The sequence below is a fragment of the Lithobates pipiens genome, unplaced genomic scaffold (assembly GCF_037356315.1).
Source record: "Lithobates pipiens isolate NorthernLeopardFrog02 unplaced genomic scaffold, aLitPip1_a1.2 Scaffold_22, whole genome shotgun sequence".
Classification (NCBI taxonomy): Eukaryota; Metazoa; Chordata; class Amphibia; order Anura; family Ranidae; genus Lithobates; species Lithobates pipiens.
The window spans coordinates 99,210,979-99,235,028 of record NW_027507784.1 but is presented as its reverse complement, the minus strand read 5'-3'; the positions used below and the strand labels follow the sequence as shown (position 1 = coordinate 99,235,028).

The 24,050-nt window shown below is 39.8% G+C and overlaps 1 protein-coding gene across 5 annotated transcripts in view; it reads left to right on the top strand.

The window, feature by feature from the left end:
• Positions 1-24,050, top strand: part of TLK1 (tousled like kinase 1) — a 378,243-nt gene that overhangs the window by 319,155 nt on the left and 35,038 nt on the right. For all 5 annotated transcript variants that reach the window (XM_077447985.1, XM_077447984.1, XM_077447982.1 and 2 more), the window contains 6 exons: positions 5,083-5,178; positions 8,404-8,493; positions 8,691-8,783; positions 13,391-13,501; positions 17,328-17,464; positions 22,210-22,398. In XM_077447985.1, the coding sequence (XP_077304111.1) occupies positions 5,083-5,178; positions 8,404-8,493; positions 8,691-8,783; positions 13,391-13,501; positions 17,328-17,464; positions 22,210-22,398 (716 nt within the window). The remainder of the gene's footprint in view (positions 1-5,082; positions 5,179-8,403; positions 8,494-8,690; positions 8,784-13,390; positions 13,502-17,327; positions 17,465-22,209; positions 22,399-24,050) is intronic.

The following is a 24,050-nucleotide window of genomic DNA, read 5'->3' as shown; positions in this document are numbered from 1 at the left end:
GGTTTCAGGTTTTCATCTAAACCGGATATTGTTCTGCCTTAATTTTTTCCAGAACCCTGTTCTACGGAAGAAAAGTTACTACGTTCTCTGGATGTAGCAAGAGTGGTCAAACCCTATTTGGAGCGACTGCTCGGAATCGGGAAACAAATGTTATGTTTGTGTTGCCTGAAAGTCCTAAAAAAGGACAGGCAGCATCGAAATCTACTATTGCTAAGTGGATTTGGCAAGTAACTATTCAAGCTTATGGTTTAAAGAGGAAAGTTACACCTTTTCAAATCAAAGCGCACTCCATCAGGGCTGTTAGTGCTTCGTGGGCAGTGCATCACCTTCCTTCATGGCTCACATCTGCAAGGCCGCAACTTTGTTCTTCAGTAGATACATTCACCAGATTCTATCAAGTGGATGTAAGAAGGCATGAGGATATCACCTTTGGGCGCAGTGTGCTGCAGGCAGCAGTATAGGTCCTCAGGTCTGATTGCACCATATTTTTGTTTGTCTCTCCCTCCCCTCAGTTAGCATTGCTCTGGGACATCCCATACAGTAATTACCATGGCTCTGTGTCCCGTGATGTACGATAAAGAAAATAGGATTTTTATAACCGCTTACCTGTAAAATCCTTTTCTTGGAGTACATCATGGGACACAGAGGTCCCCCCCTCTTTCTGATTTACACGTGTATTGCTTTGCTACAAAATTGAGGTACTCCCAGTAAGGGAAGGGGTATATAGGGAGCTAAACTTCCATCACCTAAAGGTGCCTATATAACCCATACAGTAATTAATGTGGCTCTGTGTCCCATGATGTACTCCAAGAAAAGGATTTTACAGGTAAGCTGTTATAAAAATCCTATTTTTTCCCTTATTAATCTACACTCAGGACCCTATAATGACAAAGCGAAAACAGAATTTTAGAAATGTCTGAATTTATTAAAAAGAAATAACGGATCAGCTTATTTATTTTATAATAAGGGCTGCCCATGTGTGCTGTTATCTGATGAACCCCCACCTCCCCTTCTGAGGGATCGTTATTGATCTCCCTGTTGATCTTTTTAGCCACACTGTGGATAGAGGATATATTCACCCGCTCATATGAGTTTGTGCTGCTTGGCTCTGCATGTGTTACATTTTAAATGATTCAATAACAACGTTGTTATTTGCTGTGTTTGGAGGTTTTGAATTGACTGTCTTTTTTCAATGAATGTCTTATGTCCAATAAATCATATATATTTTGATAGCACACTGTCTGGGGTCACTATATGCCAACCTTTTGGGAATTTGACCATTATTCTCAAATCTAAACTTGACTTTTTAGATGGACCCCTTACACTTACAAGTTAGGAATTATCTTGTGAAACGAAGGGCCTCTTATGGGGACAGCTATCTGTTATATGCTAACCTTACAGACCCGATTGCCAAGCTCCCTTACCTGATACAATGGTAACAGGATTTGAATACCACTTTTGAATTATCTGACTGGCAAGATATTTCCCGTGCTTTATGCAAAATATCGAATACAACGCTAATTGCATAATGCAAACTATAAAACACTTCTACGTTGGTGGGGTTTTCGTGTAGCAGTAAATGTACGTGAGCCAGATGGGAACCGGTTATTATACATAGATCCCCGAAACCAGCGCTTTTTAAAAAAAATTCTGATGAGGTCCCCAAAAAATGTACGCCCCTAATTACATATATGTTCTTGGCAGTTAGAATAACTATTGGTAAATATTGGAAGCAGTCAATGGTTCCCCTTGACTATGTGAAGAATAAACTTAACTGGATCATGGTTAATGATGGACTTGCCTGTATCCTTCACAAATCTACTAAGAAATTTGATGCGACATGGGATCCATGGATACTATTTTTATCTACAACTTAAGGCACCACTGGCTGCCCCTCCTTCCCTTCATTTTTTTTTTACTCTTTCTTCCCTTTCCACGAACTACTCCCTTTTTTCTCGTGTTTTTTTTTGCTGGTTTGGTCTCTTTGATAACTGCAAGATGCTTTGACAGAGCATGTAGTTCTATGCTGATGTTGTTTGTAGAGATGCACACAGGGGTTCCCTTTTTATTGGCACCTTCCCTTCCTTCCTTATTTACCCTTATTACAATATTTTATTAAATACAAAATTATCTTTAAATATGCATATAAAGCATTTAGAAAAATGCATCATCACAAACAGCACAATATGATACATAAAATGGCTCAAGCACACGTCCAACCCGACGATTGTTTCAGGCAGATCCTGCCCTTCAAGGATTTTTTCTAGACCTTATGCAGAGCCCACAATAAAATTTGAATCTGTCTGATATTCCACGTAACGTGATGATTTGAGACCGAGACAAGCTGGTATTCCTATGGCCCTGAACGCCAATGAACCCCAACAGGAGTCACACAAATGGTCCACCCCAACCTGCCGGAAAAGGCTAAATGGATGTTCTCAATATATGTCTCAACATATCCCACCAATCAATCAATATAGTCTGTAAATGTCCCCAATGGACAAAGCAGCTGCAGTGGTAGAAATATATTCAGCCGACTTAACAGCTGTATGTGTCCATACATGTGGAGAGCAGCCTAGTGAAAGATTGTAGGATTTTCCCAGCGTGGCAAGCCGACAGCGTGGCTTGCCACACATCCTCAAGTCTTTTTGGGTATGACGCGATAAGCTTTGCAGACCTGGATTGGGGGATTTTCTGTCCTCTTGGCAATTCCTCAGTCAGATTAAATGGGGCCTGTCAGTTGAAAGCCATTTTTAGGTCTCTCCTGAGATGTTCAATAAGGGTCAAGTCAGGACTCTGACTGGGCCACTCTAAGACATTGAGTTGTCCCTAAGCCCCTCCTGCGTTGCCATGGCTGTGTGCTTAGTATCCTCGTCGGAAGGTGAACCTTCAGGTCAGTCTGAGGTCCTCTGTGCTGTGGAGCAGGTTTTCTTTGAGGTTATCTCTATACTTTGCTCCATGCAGCTTTCTCTTAACCCTCACCAGTCTCCCAGGCCCTACTGCTAAAAAAAACACCCCTATTGCATGATGTTGCCACCACCATGCTTCACTTACTGGATGGTATTCGGCAGGTGATGAGCAGTGCCTGGTTTCCTCCAGATGTTACATTTAGAATGGAGGCCAAACAGTTCAATCTTGGTTTCATCAGACAAGAGAATCTTGTTCCTCTTAGTCTGAGAGCCCTTCAGATGCTTTTTTGCAAATGCCAATCGGACTTTCATATGACTTTCATATGTTTTGCACTGAGGGGAGGCTTCCTTCAAGCCACTTTGCTATAAAGCCCAGATCGGTGGAGGGCTCCAGTGATGGTTGTCCTTCTGGAACTCTGTCCCATCTCCACACAGGATTTCTGGAGCTCAGAGTGACCATTGGTTTCTTGGTCACTTATCTTACTAAGCCTCTTCTCCCCCAATTGGTCAGTTTGGCTGGGCGACTAACTTTTGGACGAGTCCTAGTTGTGCCAAACTTCTTCCAGTTGAGATATTATGGAAGCCACTGTGCTCTTGGGAATCTTCAGTACAGCAAACATTTTTTCTAGCCTTCCACAGATCTGTGCCTTACAATAATCCTATCTGAGTTGTGTGCCTTTCCAAATCATGTCCAATCAATTTCATTTGCCGCAGGTGGACTTCAATCAAGGTTTAGGCCAGGTTCACACTGGTATGACAAACGCTCCGACATTGGGAGCTCATGTCGTATGACGTGTGAAAATCAATGTTTCCCTATGGGAGCCGTCTTAACTGGTCCGATACAAGTTGGTCTGACTTTGAAAATGCTCCCTGTACTACTTTGGTACGACTTTGATTCTACTTCAGCCCAATGACTATCATTAAAGAAGGATCAAAGTCGGATACTTGTCCTAACCATCCGACTTTGGCATTTGACATTGTGTTATTTCCTGCCCCCTGCTGTAGCCCCTCCCATTGTGTGTTAGTACAACTTGTCCTTTGACAAATCAAAACTATCTGAAAAGTTATCGCAGAGCAAAGTAGGATGAAAGTCGTACTACTGTTGTGTAGTATAGTGTGAACCCAGCCTTAAAAACATCTCAGCAATGATTAAAGGAAATGGGAGTCACCTGATCTAAAGGGTCTAAATACTTATGCCAATGTGATATTTCAGTTTTTCTTATATACATTTGCAAACATAATATGGAGAATGCAGGATATGCTGGGACACCCAAAAGGGGTTGGGTACACCCAGGTGTAAGCTGGGCACACATGAGTAGAAATTTAGAAAAAAAAAATGTTGATTTTGGAATTTCTAATCGTTCATGGTATTAAATTGATGATCCCTTTTTAACTATAGTGATGAAATCGGAGAAGCAGGGTGGAAAATTGTCTTGAATTTAATTTTTTTTTTTTTTTTAAGTGACTGTGGTCTTCATTTGAAAAATTCCATTCATTCCAAAATAAATGTTCAAAGCAAACTAGTTTGGAGTACTTTTACATTCATGAAGTCTGATGGCATTATCTAATGTGCTGATGAGATTTTTTGTAAAAATATTAACACACAAAATCTACAAGTGAATGGGTCAGCTTAAAAAAGTATGGATTTTGTGAAAAAGTGAATAATCGCCTAGGTGGATGCAGCATAGATCTTATGCTGCATCTTTCCCCCGCCAGCTCTGCAGCGAGAACTGAGTAATCAAACACCCCTGATCGCTCATCTCCCACCCCGCAGATGGCAAGGATTTCAACACTTTCCTACCCCCCCCCCCTAAAATTAAAATGGCTTTAGAAAAAAAAAGTTTATTATTTAGTAGAATTTGTTTTTAATAGATTGAAATTGGTGCATTATGAAACCTCTTCAGCCATTATTTTCCAATATGTATTACTTGCAGTGAATTGTAATGTTACAGATGAGGGGGACATGAAGAATGAGTGTACTTCATCTTAAAACACACATTGTAACTTAATTTGAAGATTAGCTCCAGCCAAAACTTTTTTTTGCTTTTTAGAGCAAAGGAAAGCTAGAACCTCTGTCTGGTTTTTATTTTCTGTATACCTGTTGTGGCGATTTCCCCTCAATTCCTTCACTGTCTGCTTTGTATAATAACTTTTCTGTCTTTTGTCTTTTCAGTACCAAGGTGGGAATGGCTCCAGTCCTGTAAGAGGTCTACCTCCTTCAATACGGTCTCCACAGAACTCTCACTCACATTCCACCCCTTCATCTTCTGTGAGTCCTGGCTCAGTGCTTTATTTCAAATAACAAATGATATTGCCTCATACATGAGGTTATAAGATTTTGAGTCCCTTCTGCCACATTAATGTGAACAGTGTTGCAGCTACAAATACAAAGTGTAATCAAATTGTAGTTTGTGATGTGTTATATAAAAAAGCAGTCAAGTTTGTTTTACATTTAATGGTCAGTCCTAAAGTAAACCATGCATATCTGTGAACTTAAGGCCCCTTTTACGCTTGTGCATCCAGAAAGTTGCGCGATTTTTGCAGTGATTTTGACACAACTTGAAGCAATGCCTGTGTAAACTTGAGGTCTGTGGACCTCAAGTCCCATCAAAGTCAGAACAAAGTAGTGCAGGGACTACTTTAAAGTTGCACAGATATGAATGGCACTCATTGGAAATCATAGGATATGACTTGTCATGCGGCTTTGCAAGTGTGAAAGGGGCCTAAAAGTGGTTGTAAAGGGTATTTTTTTTTTTTTTATTATTATTATTATTATTATTAATAAAATAATAAACCTGGTATACATGTAGAAACGGAGGGGCACCATGCTACAAAGCAACAAAATAAATCAAAAATGTATAACAGTGCTCATGAGTAAATTGTCCATAAGTTCATGTGAAACCAAAAACCTTCTCCACAATGTTCAGCTCTGTAGGTTCTTGTGAAAGGACAAATCTGTGCATGCAACCTACACTGATGCTCACCTCAAATGTTGGACCTTTAAAAGTGATTGTAAACGATCACCTTGTAAAACAACCCAATCAGTTTAAAATGGACATTAAAGGCAAATCATTTGTATATAGATATTAAAAAAACATAAATACAATACAAAGAGGATAAGATACTTTTTCATACAAGTACATGCTACAGCAGACCCATATTAGGAATATGAAATGTTGGGTAACAAACACTTTAAATCATGAAAGGTCTACTGCGCATAGTTCTCTTTAAGGCTGAGACAGCCTCTGACCGATAAATATCCAAAATGTTCTCTGTTTTAGTAAATGTAACCATAAAAACTTAATTGTAATGCATTCACAATTACATTTTGAAAAGTCATTGAATAACCCAAAGAGGAGGTCACACTGCTCATTGCTGTACTGCTCAGTATCCATAGTTTGAAGACCACCAGCTGGTACTGCTACCACTCTCCCTCTCTACTTTGCAAACTGCAAGTTGACAGGTCTCAGCACTCAGCCCTACATATTACATTACTGACTTCTTCAGGGAGCCCTGAAGAAGTTGAAGAACCCTGGCTGGCTGTCAGTGTGTGTTGCTAATCATGTTACATGTTGCACCCTAAATATGGGTCTAACATGATCAGAAAGGTAAACGTACCCTTAAAATATTTTCCTCCATAACCTCAAAGTATATAAATCCGCTTTGTGTGCACTAAAAATGACAACCCCAAATATTACCTGTGCTGTACATAGCCTATGCAGAGAGCAGAGCTGTGGGAGGAGCTCCCACTACAGGCTGCCTGGAGAAAACTACAGAAGGAGGTGGGGACAAGACTGGTCATCCTGTACAAAGAGAGTGCAGTAGTGACTGGTCTTTATTACAGGAAAGGCCTATATAGAGGTAAAGTTTCACACAGGGTTACTGCACAGATCTGGAAGAAATGCACACAGATCACCAAAATGCACATATCACTTGTGAATACAAAATATTTCCTGTCCAGATTTAAGTATATGATGGAAATTCATTGAAAACGTCATGCGCACACCTATGGTACATTGGCATTTTATCATATATTCAGATTTTGACTTTTCCAGTAAAATTAATTCAGTAGCACAGAATGACTAGCAAGAGATAACAGTCATTGTTTGTCTCTTGCAGTATAAACTGATGAAAAGCTTTAGTTTATACCACTATATCAGCAGGTAACTTGTCACGCAGTTAGTTCCAGTTAATTGTTCAATTGTAGACCCAAAATGGTGTTCAACACGGCCAGCCAGAGAGCAGCTACTTGTTTACAGGAACGTGCATGAGAGCCAAATTCCAGAGCCTACTGGTGACCTGGCACTTCAAGGCTTGGTTCAGGCTGGGATTTAATCTGTATGTAGACTTGTAAAGCTTATCCATGGTTATAGTGCAATCCGTCACCAATAGACGTGATCTTCTAATGTGATTTTACATCACTTTAGGAGATACTGCACATTATTTACAGTATACATAGCTCAATTCCTGAAAGCAGCACTTGTATTGGAAGTGCCAAAGATATGTCGCCTCTGGTCACTTTGATAAAAACAAATTGCTAAATGTGCAGGTGAAAACCAGATTAATTTTACCTGGCAACAGATATGTAATTCTGTTCTATCAGATTTATGGTTCACACATCTAAACGGCTCCCTTTAGCCAGAACGGTGATACTACTATACCTTTTTGCATTTTTGCCACTTTTTTTTATACTCTTCTGCTTTTTAAATACAGGCGGTCCTCACGTTATGAATACAATGGGGAATGTAGCTTTGTGGAATTTGTGTGTAAGTTGCAACAGTGGATTAAGTGTAATTTCAGCCTGTGTAAGGATGTGGGATGTTCCGAGAGCTTCTGGGCATGTTATCTGGTTTTCTTCTGGTCATGCAGTACATGTAGTACTGCAGTGTGGAATGTGTCCGGGGCTGCAAGATAGCTGCTCTTAGGTATCCAGGACCAGCGTGGAGCACAAGCGGCCGGCATTGAGGTCAGTTCGTAAGAGTCATTCATAACTCGGGGACTGCCTGTAATGGTTAAGGCTAGGTTCACACTATTTCGGCTTCTCTTGCATGTATGTGAGTACAGCAGCCCATTCATTAGACTGGCTGCTGTACCTATGGAAAACACAGGGGAAAGGTCTATGCACCTTTTCCTACAACTGCATATTGCTATGTAGTTCCCAGCATGGGGAAAAGGTGCTTTGGTTTCTTATGTATTGGGATGCCATTCAGAATTAATAGCTCCCCATGCGCATCTGCTAAGAACAGTGCATTTTTTGGTGCAGAAAACCATGCAATTACATGTAGTTCCACACCCGCATATAATGCGAACTTAGCTTTTAAAGCATCATCACTTTAGTGTATTGTTTGGAGAGCAGGCTTCTATGGGATATAACTGTATTTAGACATTACCCTGAAGTTTAGTGTTATTTTTATTGGTATGTTTTGTAACTGTTCAACATGCTAAAAATGTCAGGTCTAGAAAATTAATCAAACTGACTTTGCCTTTTCTTTAGGTTCGACAGAATAGTCCTTCTCCTACTGCATTAGCATTTGTGGACCATCTTCTAACGCCCACAAAACAATTATCATATAAACTAATACAAGTGAGTATTTAGGTGTAATGCATTTTTTTTTATTATTCACCAAATCACCTTCTAATATATATAATATATATATATATATATATATATATATATATATATATATATTCTACACACACATTATTACGTGTGTGTATGTGTATATATATATATATATATATATATATATTTTTTTGTAACTGTATTTGTGTTTCTTTTAGACGGATCTAACAATGATGAAACTTGCTGCATTAGAAAGTAATAAAAATCAGGATCTGGAGAAAAAAGAAGGCAGAATAGATGATTTGCTCAGGGTAAGTGAAATGTCCTAAAACATTCTCAAATAAAATGTCATCCCAGTCAAGTCATATTTCAGTTATAGGTGGAGGCAACTTAAGGCCCATACAGATGATCAGAAAATGGTACTAAGAACACTGCTTTTGAAACGATCATACGATAATCTGATCTTTAGTACACAGCTTTCGTCTGAAATTTTCCGAAGGGACAAACACGAACATTTTTCTTGTGATTGTATGACTTTTGTTTAATAAAGTACATTTTCTGGATAAAAATACAACACAAATACATTACATCGCTTACAAATTTTTATTCTGTCGTACGAGAATTTTCGTACTTTAGTAACCTAATCCTTTTTCAATATGGAGACTAGTATGCAAGAAAAAACGGACGCTCATTCGTCCGATAATCTCATTATGTGTACTAGGCTTAGAAATAAATACAGTGCGGTCACCTGCCCACTGCAAGCTGGTTTTCAAAAGGAGAGATCAGCAATGGCAGCCTATGTATTTCTCTTATAAAGCTTCTCTTGCTGTTTATACATGGAGAGTATAGATCCACTTAAAATTCGTTATGGGCAATCTAATGGAGTAATGATGTAAATAAACATGCCCAGTAGTATTAGTGTTTATGAATTACCAAAGTCATTTCAGTGAAATACAAAGCACAGTTTGGGAGACATCAGTAAAGCTTCCCAGGAAATCAATGCAAAGAGTTTTTTTTTTTATTTATTTTTTTCAAAAATAAACTGTTTGACCTTTTTTTTTTTTTTTTTTTTTTTTATTTCACATTAGCCGTATTGGCACTATTGTTTAACAAAGTGTAGTTATTTCTACAAGCACTTTGCAACAATGCCTTGTCATTCCTGCGCTTGTATCAGCACTTGAGCATTGCCAGGGTTTATAATGCTTCACAGCGGAGTCCTTGTAATGTCCTTGACTGTTTCAGCCATGTTTTGATTAGAACACTCTCATGGAGCTTTCATGCTGTATTGCTGCTGGTGGCTGCTTGGGCCTCTATACATCACTTACAAGAGGCACACTATAAATATCTTGAACTGCATCCTTCTATAAATAAGCAGGGCACAGATAAATAGGAGAGGATTGACAGTAAATGGTGGTAATATGGTTTTAGAAAGTGTCTTTAGAAGCTGGAGCAGGTAATTTTGTTTGGAGCTGCCGGTAGCACAATTATCTTGTGCAGATGAATAGTGATGTGAGCTGCCACACACAAAGGATCCATGCATTCAAGGCAAATCCCTTTTCCTCTCAATGAATTGACACGTATTTTAGTTTCCTGCTTAGCCTTCAGCAGATGTTTTATTATTCAAAGCAACGAAACTGCGCACACATTTATTATTTATTTTTATTTTTTTAACTGATTTTACAATTCTTAGGATATTCTAGCAGAACAGCAACTCACTAATTGGTAGCGATATGCCATAAAAGGCACTACAGTTTTGTATTAGGACTTAAAGCTAAGCTCCAGACAGATAAAAAAAAGACATCGTTTAAAAGCTGGTATACACAGACCACAAATCGGCTGGTTCAGCAGAAACTGGCTGACATTCGGTTCATGTGTATCGCTGTCTGTTCAACAGAAGCCAGTAGGGCCAAAGCAACTAATCAAAAATCAACAACTAAACGATTATGTAATTAATCGATTACAGTTTTCATAATCAATTAATTGGCCAGTAACATAATGTGGTTAAAAAAACTAAAATGAGCCCTTTTATAGTATAAAAAGAGCAAATGATCACTACTGTAAATATTAATTTCCCTTACAGTAGCGATTTTCTCTTTGTACTCTAAAGGGTTAATTTTAGTTTTTTTTTAACCCCATTATTTTTACTAAAAGTCTTAGGCCTGGTTCACACCTGTGTTTTTTGGTGTTTTTTGCAGAAACACACAACAGTTAATTTAATATGGTTTCCTATGGGACACGTTCACATGCTTTTTTTTATTTATTTATTTTCAGTCCCTGCATATTTGGAAAGGGTCAAGGACTTGCAAGACTGTGCTTTTTTGGTTCAATATACTTTAATGGAGAATCTGCAGAAAATCATGTAGTGTGCTTTTGCAGCAATTTGTGTTTTTTTTATATGCCCAACGACAAATTGGCCAAAAAAAGGCATAAAAAAAAATGCAAATCGCTGCAAAATCACGTTTTAAAAAATCAAAACGCACAGCAAAAAGCACTGCAGAAACAGATCAAAGCAAACTGCGTAGGTGTGTACTGAGCCTTATGCTGGCCACACGGATCAATTTTTGTATGTTCGCTGAATGAAGGAATGTTTGAAAATTTCACTTGCATTTCACATTCTGTTTTAAAAAGAATGTAATTTCTGAACGAAAACCACATACACGGTCTAAAAATTCCTTTGATCAAGAAGTTTTGTCATTATTTTCCAGTCGCTGTGGTTGAAAACAAATGTCGATCTCGATAGGCTATAACCTAGATCTCGGATAAGATCGTATACCATATATCCATTGTTTGAAACTATATTGAAGGATGTTGTCTATTTCTGTATGAAAACTGTGTTAAATTTATTTTCTTCAGAAGGATAAATCGCCTCTTATGTAGGGAGTCCTACAGAATAGCTGTTGCTGTATTATGTAAAACTATTAGAATGGTTTTTACAGTTTAGAACGGGGTGCCTCGAGACTGTCCATTTTTAAAGGGTGCCTCAAATTTTTCCATCATTTTTAAATGGTGCCTTGACTGAAAAAAATGTTGAGAAACACTGATATAGGTAAACATCATTTCAGTACTTTCTTATGAATTTTACTTCCATAATCACTGATGGGCAGCTGTTTTGATTTGTTTGGGCTTTGGTTTAAACCACCCATCCAACCAAAATATATACGTGTTAATTCTGAATTCTACAAACAAATGGCATTTGCAGCAAGGAGCACATGAAAGGGCAACGCATACAAAACCAAACCAAAGAAAATGCCAGCTCAACTTACCGACCAGCCTAAAGGAAAAGTATATTGAGTACACACCGCTGACAGACAGCCTGCGAGATCCCGGGCTGTCAAGACAAACCTGGCTGCCTGCTTGGTCAGCAGCCAACTGTGTACTTGAAGAAAGAGAAGAATGCAGCACATCCAAGGATAAAAGTGTTTCTTTATTCAAAAACCATTAAAAAGTTGCATGAAGACATGCACATAGCCAACAACCGATCAGTAGATGCATTTCACACTTTTGTGCTTACTCATTACCGCACACATTTGCACACATTTGCACATATTAAACCCCTGTTTTTAATGGAGATTGTTAAAACGGGATAATTCAGATGGTTGCAAGCTGGTCGGTAAATTTAGCTGGGCATTTCCTTTTTTTATTTTATATGCGTTGGCCTTTTAATGTGCTCCTTGCTACTAAGGATGAGCTCAGGCGTATTCACATGGTCCACGTGCAGAGCCTGCCAGGAAGTTGGCGCTGTGCTAATCTCAGGCAGTGAGACGTTGCCCCGATGTGCTTCTGCATAGATCGGGAAATGTCTCACCGCCTGGGATTAGCGCAGCGCTGCGCCGACTTCCTGGCGGGCTCTGCATGTGGACAATGCGAACTTACTTACTCCCTACTTGCTACAAAGGCCAGTTATAAGTGAGGGCAGTGGCCATTTATTTGTACTGTTGAAATATTGGTGAGGGGATGCACTGGACTCCTTTGCTGCCATTTTGCTATATGCTGGGTGTCCAGTGCACTCCTGTGCCTTTTTAAAGCGGTTGTAAACTGCTGCACGTTTTTTTTTTTTTTTTTTTTTTTTTTAAACCTGCAAGGCAAAGGCATAATGTGCTAGCACATTATTTGAAACGTACTTGAAAACGAAGCCTTCCAGCGATGCCTTGTCTTCCTCCCGGTTCGCATGCTCCGGCTCTGTGACTGGCCGTTGCCGCGATGACGTCACTACACCGTTCCTTCAGAGCGCATGCGCCAGTCAATTTACTATCTGCATTTAAAGTAACTAGTTCCTAAATGGTGCACATTTAGGAGGTATTTACACAAACTAAAATAAAGCCGCTTTATAGGCTTACTTATAGGTAAAATTCAAAGATGGACGTTTACTTCCTCTGTAAGGAGGGGGTAGGCTCCCTCAAGGCTCACTTGCCCTCTGCCTATCTAGTATTGCATGTGCTTCCATTGTGGAGGCTCTCAAAATTTTGAGTTAGGACTGTGAATAATACTGGTGTGCTTTGAAGGGGCTCCGCAGCTTACGCATGTATGTTCAAACTAAACCCGTGTTTTTAACTCGTACTGTTAGGATGGTTCGGTTGGTTGCATGCTGGTCGGTAAGTTGAGCTGGGAATTTCTTTGGTTTTGTTTAATTCTGAATGTTGTCTAACCCATCGGGGAAGTGTGACATTATCATTTTGAGGTTGTAGCTTACACATAGTAACATCAGATTTGGATGGATATGTCCTTTTAAACACTTGTGCTGCTAACAGTTTGCTAAAGAAAGAAACCTATACTCTCCATGTATTTCACTATTCTTGTAATGAAAAGGCTGAATATCAAGAGTCTGCAGATATATAATAATAAAACATTGGTCGTTTTTCGAATTGCCTTTTTATGACCATGTATTTAATTTTATTTTTTCCATTTGTTTCACTTGCAGACGAACTGTGACCTTAGGCGACAAATAGACGAACAGCAAAAAATTCTTGAAAAATACAAAGAGCGATTAAATAAATGTATTTCCATGAGCAAGAAACTTCTTATTGAAAAGGTAAGCATAAGCCATAACCAGCCTTTCAGGCTTTTTTAAAAAGGTGCATTAATCTATAGGAAACGGAAGAACTCCAGAAAATAGTACAAATACTTTAATCTGGTTATTTGTTAAAAACTCATGACATGTGTTTTTTTTTTTTTCAAAGTCAAGTGCTGAAAGTCCAAAAATCTATATTAGCCTCCAGTGATAACATGCATAATGGCACTGAATCTAGAAGTGGACGGGTTCCCAATTGAGTCCGTTGATGTTTTGTTGCTTTGGACAATGGACTTCTGTTTGCATCAGAACTGCTTCTATGCCCATACAATTCAACGCAAAAGCGCCTCAAAGCATTTTCATTTAGCTTAGTACATGCACCTGTAGGTAACCTAAATGATCTCAGAAGCACCTTAAAATAGAATCCAGGGATAACCCTAACTACTCTTAAAGCTGTCCACTCCCCCTTCCTTACACCTATGCTTACTAACCTGTGTAAGAAAGATTCGTATACTTACCTATTTTCCCACTGCTCTGGTTCAGTCATGTGATCCCACTCCCTTTTATTAGACAGCGCCCCTACAGGGAAGACAACGGATGGGCCATTGAAGCCTGTGTGTGACATCACCACTCCAGGGTGACCAACCGTTGTCGAGAATTCTCCCCTGCAGCCGCCATTGGCTGACGCAGGGGATCACATGACCAGATCGGTCTGAAAGTAAGTATACACATCTTTCTTACACAGGTTAGTAACCATAGGTATTCGTATGGGGGGGGGGGAGTTAGGGTTATCCCAGAAATACACTTTAAATAGATTTTGGATACAGGCAGAATGTATCTAGAAGCAAGCTGCATTTGCCCATCTGTTCAAGCCCTAAAGTCCATGTTCCACAAGCTATTCTGCAGCAGTAATTTGTTACAGCCACAGAATCTCTTTCCATGGCATTATTTTTTTCTAGGAAGAAAAAATAGCTGCATTCTTTGTAAGGTCTGTGTGTTCTTCCAAGAAATCTGTATCTCCATTGCTGATTGATTTGACCTTTTGCATTTTTTGGCGCTAGTAAAATTGACCTCTCTTCAGTAAGCTATTCATGTAATCTAGTGCAGCTATTGATGACCCACACTGGTATGGCACCCTAGCAGTTTTAGCTTCCTAGATAAGCATTATAGTCTGCTACAGCAGTTTGACATCCACAAGTTGCCATAGAAAATAAGCAGGATATTGTAGCTTTCATTGAAAAATAAATTTTCATTACTATTCAAAATACGGGGTACGAACCACGAATATTTGCACGATTGCCCCCCCCCCCCCCCCCTTCAACACAGTACTGACAGGGATATCTCTCCTGCCAAGTAATTGTGGGCAGGCTGGAGAAGAGAGTGATTATCGCTAGTGGCTATAGCAGCCGCTAGCAATAATTTCAGGAGAACCCGGCACGCTGGTTGTACCAAAGTTGATCAATCAACTTGATACATTCAGCCTCTGCCCATTAGCGGTTTGAATCTCAGCCGGTTCCTGCTGAACCGGCTGAGATTCAAACTGTGTTATGGCCAGCCTTAGATTCTCAAAGGACAGGTCAGCATGGTAACCTTCATACATGTTAAATTGACTGTCATGACCTTTGGGGGGAAAAAAATCTGTAGTTTGATATGTTCCCTTGATAATAGAGCCTATTTTGCACTTAGTGTAGACTTTGAGGTCGCTTTGATATTGGGGTCTCCAAATGGCATGGAGTCTGAGCCTCTAACGGGCATGAAGGCTGATGGACATTGAGGTTGCTGTGCTTTTGAGGCATTTAGCTTGCATAGAATACCGATATAGAGCCAAGTATAAAAGAGAATATTCCTGCGCCTAATCAAAGAGTAATCTAATTGTTGCACCGCTGCACACACTGAAATGGGGTACTTGAACCCCAATTGGAGAAGACAAAAGGTAAAAAGGTAGTGGTGCGCGGTACTATGGTGAAGAATCTAGTTAAAACAGGTTTAATATATTCAATAGGTACTCAAAAGATTAGAAGATAAATGTAATATCGTCTCCACTACAGGTAATAAATGGAACGTAGAAAAAGAAAAGACAATATATGTATATAAAAAATATAAAAAATATATATGTATATATAGTGAGGGACCCTCACTCCTATGCGTAGTAGTATTTTGAGTGGTAGACAAATGGATAAGAAAAACAATTAATGATAAATAAGACTGGTGGTCCCAATGCGATTTTTTTAGGTAGCAGAGTTGCATAAAGTGGCAGTGCTGAATATAAAGAAGGTCCGTGAAAATAACTACTACTGTATTTGTTTCAGTGACTAAAGTACTATACATAAAATAGTGGACGAAATAAAAAATATATAAAGTGAATCACCATGCGATATGTTAAAAATGACGAAAAACGCATACAAAGTGCTAGTGCTGAACAATAAATAGATCTGAAAAGAAAATCTGCTAAGTCAAAGTATATGTGTAACAGTGTGCAAAAGTAATCATTAGCTAGATAAGGCAAAAGATGTAAGTAATGCTTGCCTTGTGACTAAAGAAATCGCATATGGTGTTAAAGCCAAGGGAGGGTTAAGCAAAGTGACTCTGTGCGGGTGTCTTTATACCATAGACTTAAATATCGGTGCAGTGCACTAAATTGAATAATACAATCAAAGAAAATAAATCAAATTGTTGAATCAAAACAAAAACGCATAAACGATCCAAGTGTTGGTGAGAGGGAAACAACCCTCTGGGAATAATCCAAAACAGAAGGAAAAAGGTGCACAGTGTTTGAAGCTATAAAAAATATAAAAACACAACAATGGAACAGTAATCCTAGTTAAAATTGTCCATTCAGCTGGTGCAACAACAAGTGGCGATTAGCCCAAAATCGCATGTAACAAGACAGTCGCCTGCAATGCTGGTGCTTAAAATATATGTGCACTATAAGGTAGAGATTTAAACAGTGATAATGGTGATGGTGGATATCTCCCACGTGGTCCTGTGTAATCAGAATATGGGTGTCCCCTTACCTTACAGCTGTAAGGTAACAGCATATGGTATATGTATCCTCAGGGTTCCTGGTGGTCCTTATCCCTCGAGGTCCTATTCACGTGTCCCCGGGTCCTGGCGTCTCCTGCCTACTGTGCCGTATTGGGCTCTGTAAGTGGTCCCTCAGCGGTACTTCAGCGTGGGGGGGGAATTGGTGGTATACCTCGGCGGTTTTATGCAAGGGGTTAAACAGATAAGGAGGAAGGGAGCCCCATAGTATAGTATTTTTCAACAGTATTGAAATTTATTTATAAAAACAGCTTTGGTACTCACAAACAGATAGAGTTTTTGTATGGTGTATAAACGAGCCTCGAGCTCGATTGCGTCACTTCCGGTAGCGTCCCGACTAGTGTTCGTCACGGTCACGTGACTTCATCAGGGGATCAGGGGACCGATACAGAGCCACTGAGGTTACTGTGACATTAGTGCCTATAGCTGGCATTGAGCGTGATACCCGGGCCTTTAGCTGGTGCGGAGGCTAATGCAGAGCATCTGAGGTCTACATGACATCAGGACCTTTAACTAGCATGGAGGTCAATACAGGGGCTCTGAGGGTCTTGTGACATGGAAGCTGATACTAGAGACACTGAGGTTGGTGTGATATTAGACCTCCAGCTGGCATGGAGGCTGATACAGTGGGAACGCATCTGCAGCACTTCCGATTAGAAATATTTGCTCATGTTCCATCCTTGCTTCTCTTTGTTTCTCAGTAGTACTCAAAGTATAGTCAAATATTTATGATTCCACACTTTTGCGATTTAAAGTTTTCTATGTGACCATCCAGGATAATTTTTTTTTCTTTCAATGTCTTCAGAGCACTCAGGAGAAATTGGCGAGCAGAGAGAAGAGCATGCAGGACAGATTGCGGCTAGGACACTTCACGACTGTCCGACATGGGGCCTCCTTTACGGAACAGTGGACAGATGGATTCGCTTTTCAGAATCTTGTCAAGTTAGTCTCTTGTTTTTCAGTTTTTAGAATTGTCACTCAGGAGCCAAGTGATGTCATTGTGTTCTACTGGCAGATCAGCCAAGGAAAGTTTACGGGGCCTGTCTAGAGCTCCGAGCACAGACATATTCAACGTGGCATAAATAATACAAAAGTTAGAGAGCTTCAGCAATCCTGCATTTTTTACATTCATGGAAAACTCATCAGGTCTTCTGAGGCGGTCATGTTCAAGTTATCTGGGTATTGTAAGGAGAATAGTCCAAGTAATTCTGTTTACCACATTTGTTTTATTACTTTCTTCTTTTAAATGCCTTCTGTTATCCAGTTGTGTTTCCTTAAATGTGCATGCATGCCTGAGGGAGCTGGTGGGTCTATGAAATCTGTTACTGTCCGATTCTCATGTTACAATGCAGAGATTACTGTGTGAGCTTTGAGGCTTCTCCTGCTGCAGTGGAGGAGAGAATTATTGGCAAGGGTGGCAGAGCTAGGCATTCTGCCTGTAACATGTTGATTCAACCCACCAGGATTCATCCATAACCAGATTGAGCAAGTTTGGGTGGGCTTGACCCCCTTGACCTTAAATTAGAATTATGACCTCTGAATAAAAAATATGTGCTGTGGTTCTTAAGTTCATCTGCATATAGTTTTCTCTTACCATCTATGGCAGCTTCATGTGATGGCGTGGCCACAATTCTGCACTGCTTCGAAGGCCTCATGCACACGGACACTGATGTTCTGCTCCCCTAGAAGCCAGTAGCAGTTTGGACCAAAAAAAAAAAATGCCTGACGCTTGTAAAAGAATGTACCATGTTTACATGCGTCAAGCGTTTGGGTATTCATTGATTTAATTGGTCAGAATAAATTAATTCTGGCCATTTAAATAAATGAACACTCAAACGATAAACACGCCTAGCGTTTAGGCATGTTTAAGTGTGTCAAGCGTTTTTTTTTTTTTTTTTTCCAGCCAAAACGTTGCTATTCCAGGATGCCCTGGCAGAGGGGGTTTTTTTTTTTTCAGTCTTCAAACTGTCCTGCCACAATACGCTGCTATAGCCTATGTGTGCATGGTCAGACATCGCCTAGAGGCAATTCAGTTCGCATTGTGCGCTATACAAGTATTTCATTCATTCATTCATTCATTCATAACATGCAGGGCAGTTTGGAGGCACTAAAAAAAAAAAAAAAAAATGCCTGAAGCCTCTAGCAGTAGCTTCAAAAACGCCCAGTGTGCATGAAGCCTTAAAGCAGAGTTGAATTTCATGTAGGCTGTGGAATGGGATGAAATTTGTTTTCCAGAAGCGTGGCTATCTGCATTTTCACTGCTGATTTAATAAGCTTGTAGCACCTGACCACACCTAGTCCTGCCCACTTCTTTAACCACTTGCTTACTGGGCACCTAAACCCCCCTCCTGCCCAGACCAATTTTCAGCTTTTAGCGCTGTCACTCTTTGACAATTGTGCGGTCATACAACACTGTACCCAAATGATTTTTATACTTTTTTTTTCCCCACAAATAGAGCTTTCTTTTGGTGGTATTTAATCACCTGTAAGTTTTTATTTTTTGTTAAAAAAATGAAAGTCAGATTTAAAAAAAAATATATACAAATCCGTTTTATATTTTGTTATGCTGGACTCGGCCCTGCCCCTGGCGCTCATGTCATATCAATTGACAGCAGTGGGAGCCAATGCATTAAGGTGAAAAAAAATATGGACCTTTACAACCCCTTTAAGGCCTCAGCATACCAAGACATTTTGGACATTTCATGCTCCCAACTTTGTGGGAACAGTTTGGGGATGTCCCCTTCCTGTTCCAACATGACTGCACACCAGTGCAAAAAGCAAGGTCCATAAAGACATAGATGAGCGAGTTTGGGGTGGAAGAACTTGCCTGGGCCTGTACAGGGTCCTGACCTCAACCCGATAGAACACCTTTGGATTTAGAGCAGAGACTGCAAGCCAGGCCTTCTCATCCAAAATCAGTGCCTGACCTCACAAGTGCACTCCAGGAAGAATGGTCAAACCTACTCATAGACACACTCCTAAACCTTGTGGACAGCCTTCCCAGATGAGCTGAACCTGTTATAGCTGCAAATGGTGGGCCAACTCAATACTGAACTCTACGGACTAAGACTGGGATGCCAATAAAGTTCATGTGTATTTAAAGGCAGGAGTCCTAATGCTTTTGGTAATATAGTATGTATTAGAGCTGCACAATTAATCATTAAAGAATCAAAATCGCGATTCTACCCCCTCCTGATCTTAAAACAGAATTTTCCTGATTCTATGTAACAAGTGCAGAGTTCTCTGCTCGCTACTGACAGCTGATAAAAAATCCAGGCAGCCTGCCAAGTTTATCTCAATGTGGAGTTAGAGATACATTGTAACATTTTGTTCATAGATCAAAGGGATGAACTTCTGTAAATTAGGTTATTTTAACCACTTAAAGCACAGTTCCACTGTTTTGTAAATTTATTAAAAGTCCGCAGCTACAAAAAATATGCTGACATTTAATAAATGCACACTCGCCTGTTTCATGGTCCATCGATGCGGCCGCCCAAGGCCTCGCTCCTCCCTGCGGCTCCATCATAACTGTGGGCACCCAGCTGTGACAGCTTGGGCGCGCACTGCTCTCTCCTAGTGTCCATGCAATTTTCTGGGACCTGTGACAAGACCTGGAAGATTGCAGAGAGGGAGGGGCCAAATGTGGCATGTAAGGGGGCAGGGAGTGCTTAAAGCGGAAGTTCTAAACCTTTTTCTGACACTTGTTGCTTACAAGTTAAAGTCATTATTTTTTGCTAGAAAATAGCTTGGAGCCCCCAAACTGTGTGTGTGTGTGTGTGTGTGTGTGTGTGTGTGTGTGTATGTATGTATGTATGTATGTATGTATGTGTGTGTGTGTGTGTGTGTATGTATATATATATATTTTTTTTTTTTTAGTAGAGACCCTAAATAAATGGCTGTATTTTTGCAATATTTCATGTCACACACTGTATTTGCACAGCGGTCTTTCAAATACAACTTTTATTATTTTTTTTTTTGGTTGAAAAAATTACACTTTAATGACTTAAACCCCCCCCCCTCCCCCGAAAGGTAAAAAATGGCACAATTTTTTTTTTTTTTGTTGCGCCACGAGAATCGCAATCTTTATTCTAAGCAAAAAAATTGTGATTCTTATTTTAGCCAGAATCGTGCGGCTCTAGTATGTGTGTGTGTGTGTGTGTGTGTATATATAGACACCCGCACATTTTTAAAGATGTATTGGGGAATAAAGCGTTGCATTGGTGTGTCTTCTAAATCTCTATGGAGGTCAAATGTTAAGAAAACCTGCTTTGCCCATTTGTAGGAAAATAAGTATATGTGTTTGTAAAGGTCTGCATTCAAGTGAATCTGTTGCTTTACCTTGCATGGACAAAGTGCAGTTTCACTTTAGGCTAGCCAAAGGGTTATTGCAAGGCGTACACTCCGACAATATAATGGCCAATTAATTCAAACCTAAAGCTAGCATAAGTACCTAAATTTGACTTAATGTCAGCCTTCTGTAGCCCTCTGCACTCTAATGCCGCGTACACACAATCAGATTTTCCGATGGGAAATGTTGGATGTGAGCTTGTTGGCGGAAGTCTGACCGTGTGTATGCTCCATCGAACATTTGCTGTCTGACTTTCCGCCAACAAATGTTTGCTAGCAGGTTCTCAAATTTTCCGCCAACAAAATGTTATTGTCGGACTTTCCGTGTGTGTGTGTGTGTACACAAGTCCTTGGCACAAAACTCCACGCATGCTCGGAATCAAGTACGAGCCAGAAGCGCTCGGTCTTATAAAACTAGCTTTCGTAATGCTATCACATGACTATTGAACTTCCTTTTTGTCTGCTCTCTGTACGTCTTGTATGTTACTACATTCGTGATTGTTGGCCAACATTTGTGTGGCCATATGTATGCAAGATAAATTGGAGCCAACAACCTTCAAACAAAATTCCACGAATTGTGTGTACGAGGCATTAGCCAGTTAAGGTTCTGTAGCTCTGCACAGTTTTGTCAACACTGAATACGCTTGTTGGTGAGATCCCAGACATAACTTTAATGTACTGCTGCTCGCTTGTTGTCCAATCAGAAGGCTGGTGGAGGAAAGGTAAGGAAGCAGAGTTGCTCCTTTGTAAAAAAAAAAAAAATGCTAGTTGCTTGGCTTTTATGCAGTTTCAGTGGTTTCATTATTTTCTGAGGCGCTAACCTGAAAGCAAGTACACAGCTTATGAGTTCTGACATCTGACTCTGAAAACTCCTTGCCATTTCTGGGTCAGTTATTCAGAACATATTGTTAGCCAGACCAGTGACAGCCTTACAACTAGGATTCTTAGGAAGTCGGCAATGGCAGCTCCCTTATTTTTTCAATTATAGGTTTCTTTTAAGATAAGCTGATACTGGAGATGTTCGGCTGCTCTCACCCTCCTGTTTGGGAAGGCATAAGCCTTTTGATCACAACTTGCATGTTTAGATGAACTGCTGCACTAAAAAATAAATGAACACCTACTTTAAAAAAAAAAAAAAGGAAATCTTCCACCTGCCAGTTGTTGCCCACACGTTTGTTAGGTGGCTGAATTGCACACAGTGATTGACAGTCCTGCAGAAAAATGAACAAACAATGCCTGAGTTTGTTGCTTGGAAACCATGTCTTCTGCATATTTATATTAAAGTATTCTCAGCATATTATTTATTCAAGTATATGTGTCTGTCTGCGGCTGTTTTGCAGGCAGCAGGAATGGGTGAATCAGCAGAGAGAAGATATTGAACGACAAAGAAAACTACTGGCGAAGCGAAAACCTCCTACTACCAACAACGCTCAGACCCCGTCCGCCATCTCTGAACCAAAGCAGAGGAAAAATAAAGCTGTAAATGGGGCAGAGAATGACCCTTTTTTAAAACCTACTTTACCCCAATTGTAAGTTTCTGTTCCTTGTTACCTTTTACATTAATACAGGGGTTCTTAATGTTTTTATCATAAACAGACCTTTGGTGGGTTGTCTGCTGTGTCCTGACTTTGAGCAACATAGGTACCAGTATAACTTCTAAAGATGTCAAAAGCTTGGTTTTACTTTAAAGATGGCTAAGAACAGAACAGCTAAAAGGATATTCTATTTATTTAAAAACACACAAACTAGCTACAACTATTGAGACGTTAGCTGTTTTTGTACAATCAACACATGGAATCAAGGTACAGTTAAAACTAATGTTATCTGAAATCTTAAATCCATTTCTACACTTTGATTTCAGGTTCCGTAATGCCAAGAAACCTATTTCAATTTTTATTTTTAATCATAGGTGTAGTTCCATACTACTGATTTTTGCTTCCCATGCCACCAAGGGGTATAAATGTACCTGGTTAAGAATCCCTGCAGAATGGGACTTGCATTGTCTTTTGTGTAAAATATCCATTTACGATGCACTAACATTGAATATTTAACTTGCCACAAACACGGATACTTGTGGTAAATTATAAACGAATGTCCAAAATGTCCTTAATTGCACCTCTGGGATGAAAGATAAAGTACCATGCATTTAATCTGCATAGGTTGAGGAATCTCTGAACTACATAATGCCCTGAAGGAAAGGTTAAACAAACTTGACATTTAAAGGTCACCTCTTATCTCAAATTCTGTTCTAAATTGGAAGGTTACTTGCAAGTTGGTCCACATACTGGCTTTCTGTATCTGCACAGTTGTGCATTTTGCAATGTGGCCATTGCAAAGCCAAATGATGGTAGCGTGCTACCTTAATGTGCAATATACTGATTCCTGAGGAATACAGATGGCAGGAGTGTCACACTATGCTCTTATTGTTAAGGGTGGAGACATATGGGGAAGGCAAGTAAAAGTGAACTTGGTGTGTTGGAAATGTTCAGCCTATCCAGCACTGTTTTCCTACAGCGATATACCCACTGCTTCATTTCACAGGCTGTAAATGGTTTTTAGAATATGACCCTCACAGTATGGACACATACAAACAGTCTGGAATAAGGCCTTGTACAGACAAGCTACGATATGTGATGGTCCATACTGTACAACAAGCATTTAAAAATCATTTGCACAGCTTTAAACAAGCTTAACTGCTTTGTTAAAGCCTTTTTAGTAAACTTCAGTTTCGGTTTACAGAGGTTAAATGCAGATCTTTCAAGAAGAGTGGTGGCTGTCACTTTAAACAAGCTTCCAGCAGCCTTCATAAGGTTTTAAACAAGCTTTATGTAGTGTGGAAGCTTACTGAAGCCTGCTAGTGGCTTGTTTAAAACCAGCACTCCAATTAAGAGATGTGTTTAAAGCTGGCCATAGACTGATTTTCTTTCCTAAAACTGCAGGTTGCGAGAAAGAGAAAATCGCTCGATTTCCCCCATCAACACTCTCGTAGAGCCATTGTGTTCTCCCGGCGGGGAAGCCACCCCTGCCGGGAGAACACAGTGATTACTGTTAGTAGCTATAAACGCTGCTAGCAATAATTGCATGTAAAATTCGACAGGCTGGTTGTACCCAAGTGGATCTAACGATCAACTTTGGTACAATCGGCCTGCCTATATATGGTGTGACTCTCAGCCAGTCCTTG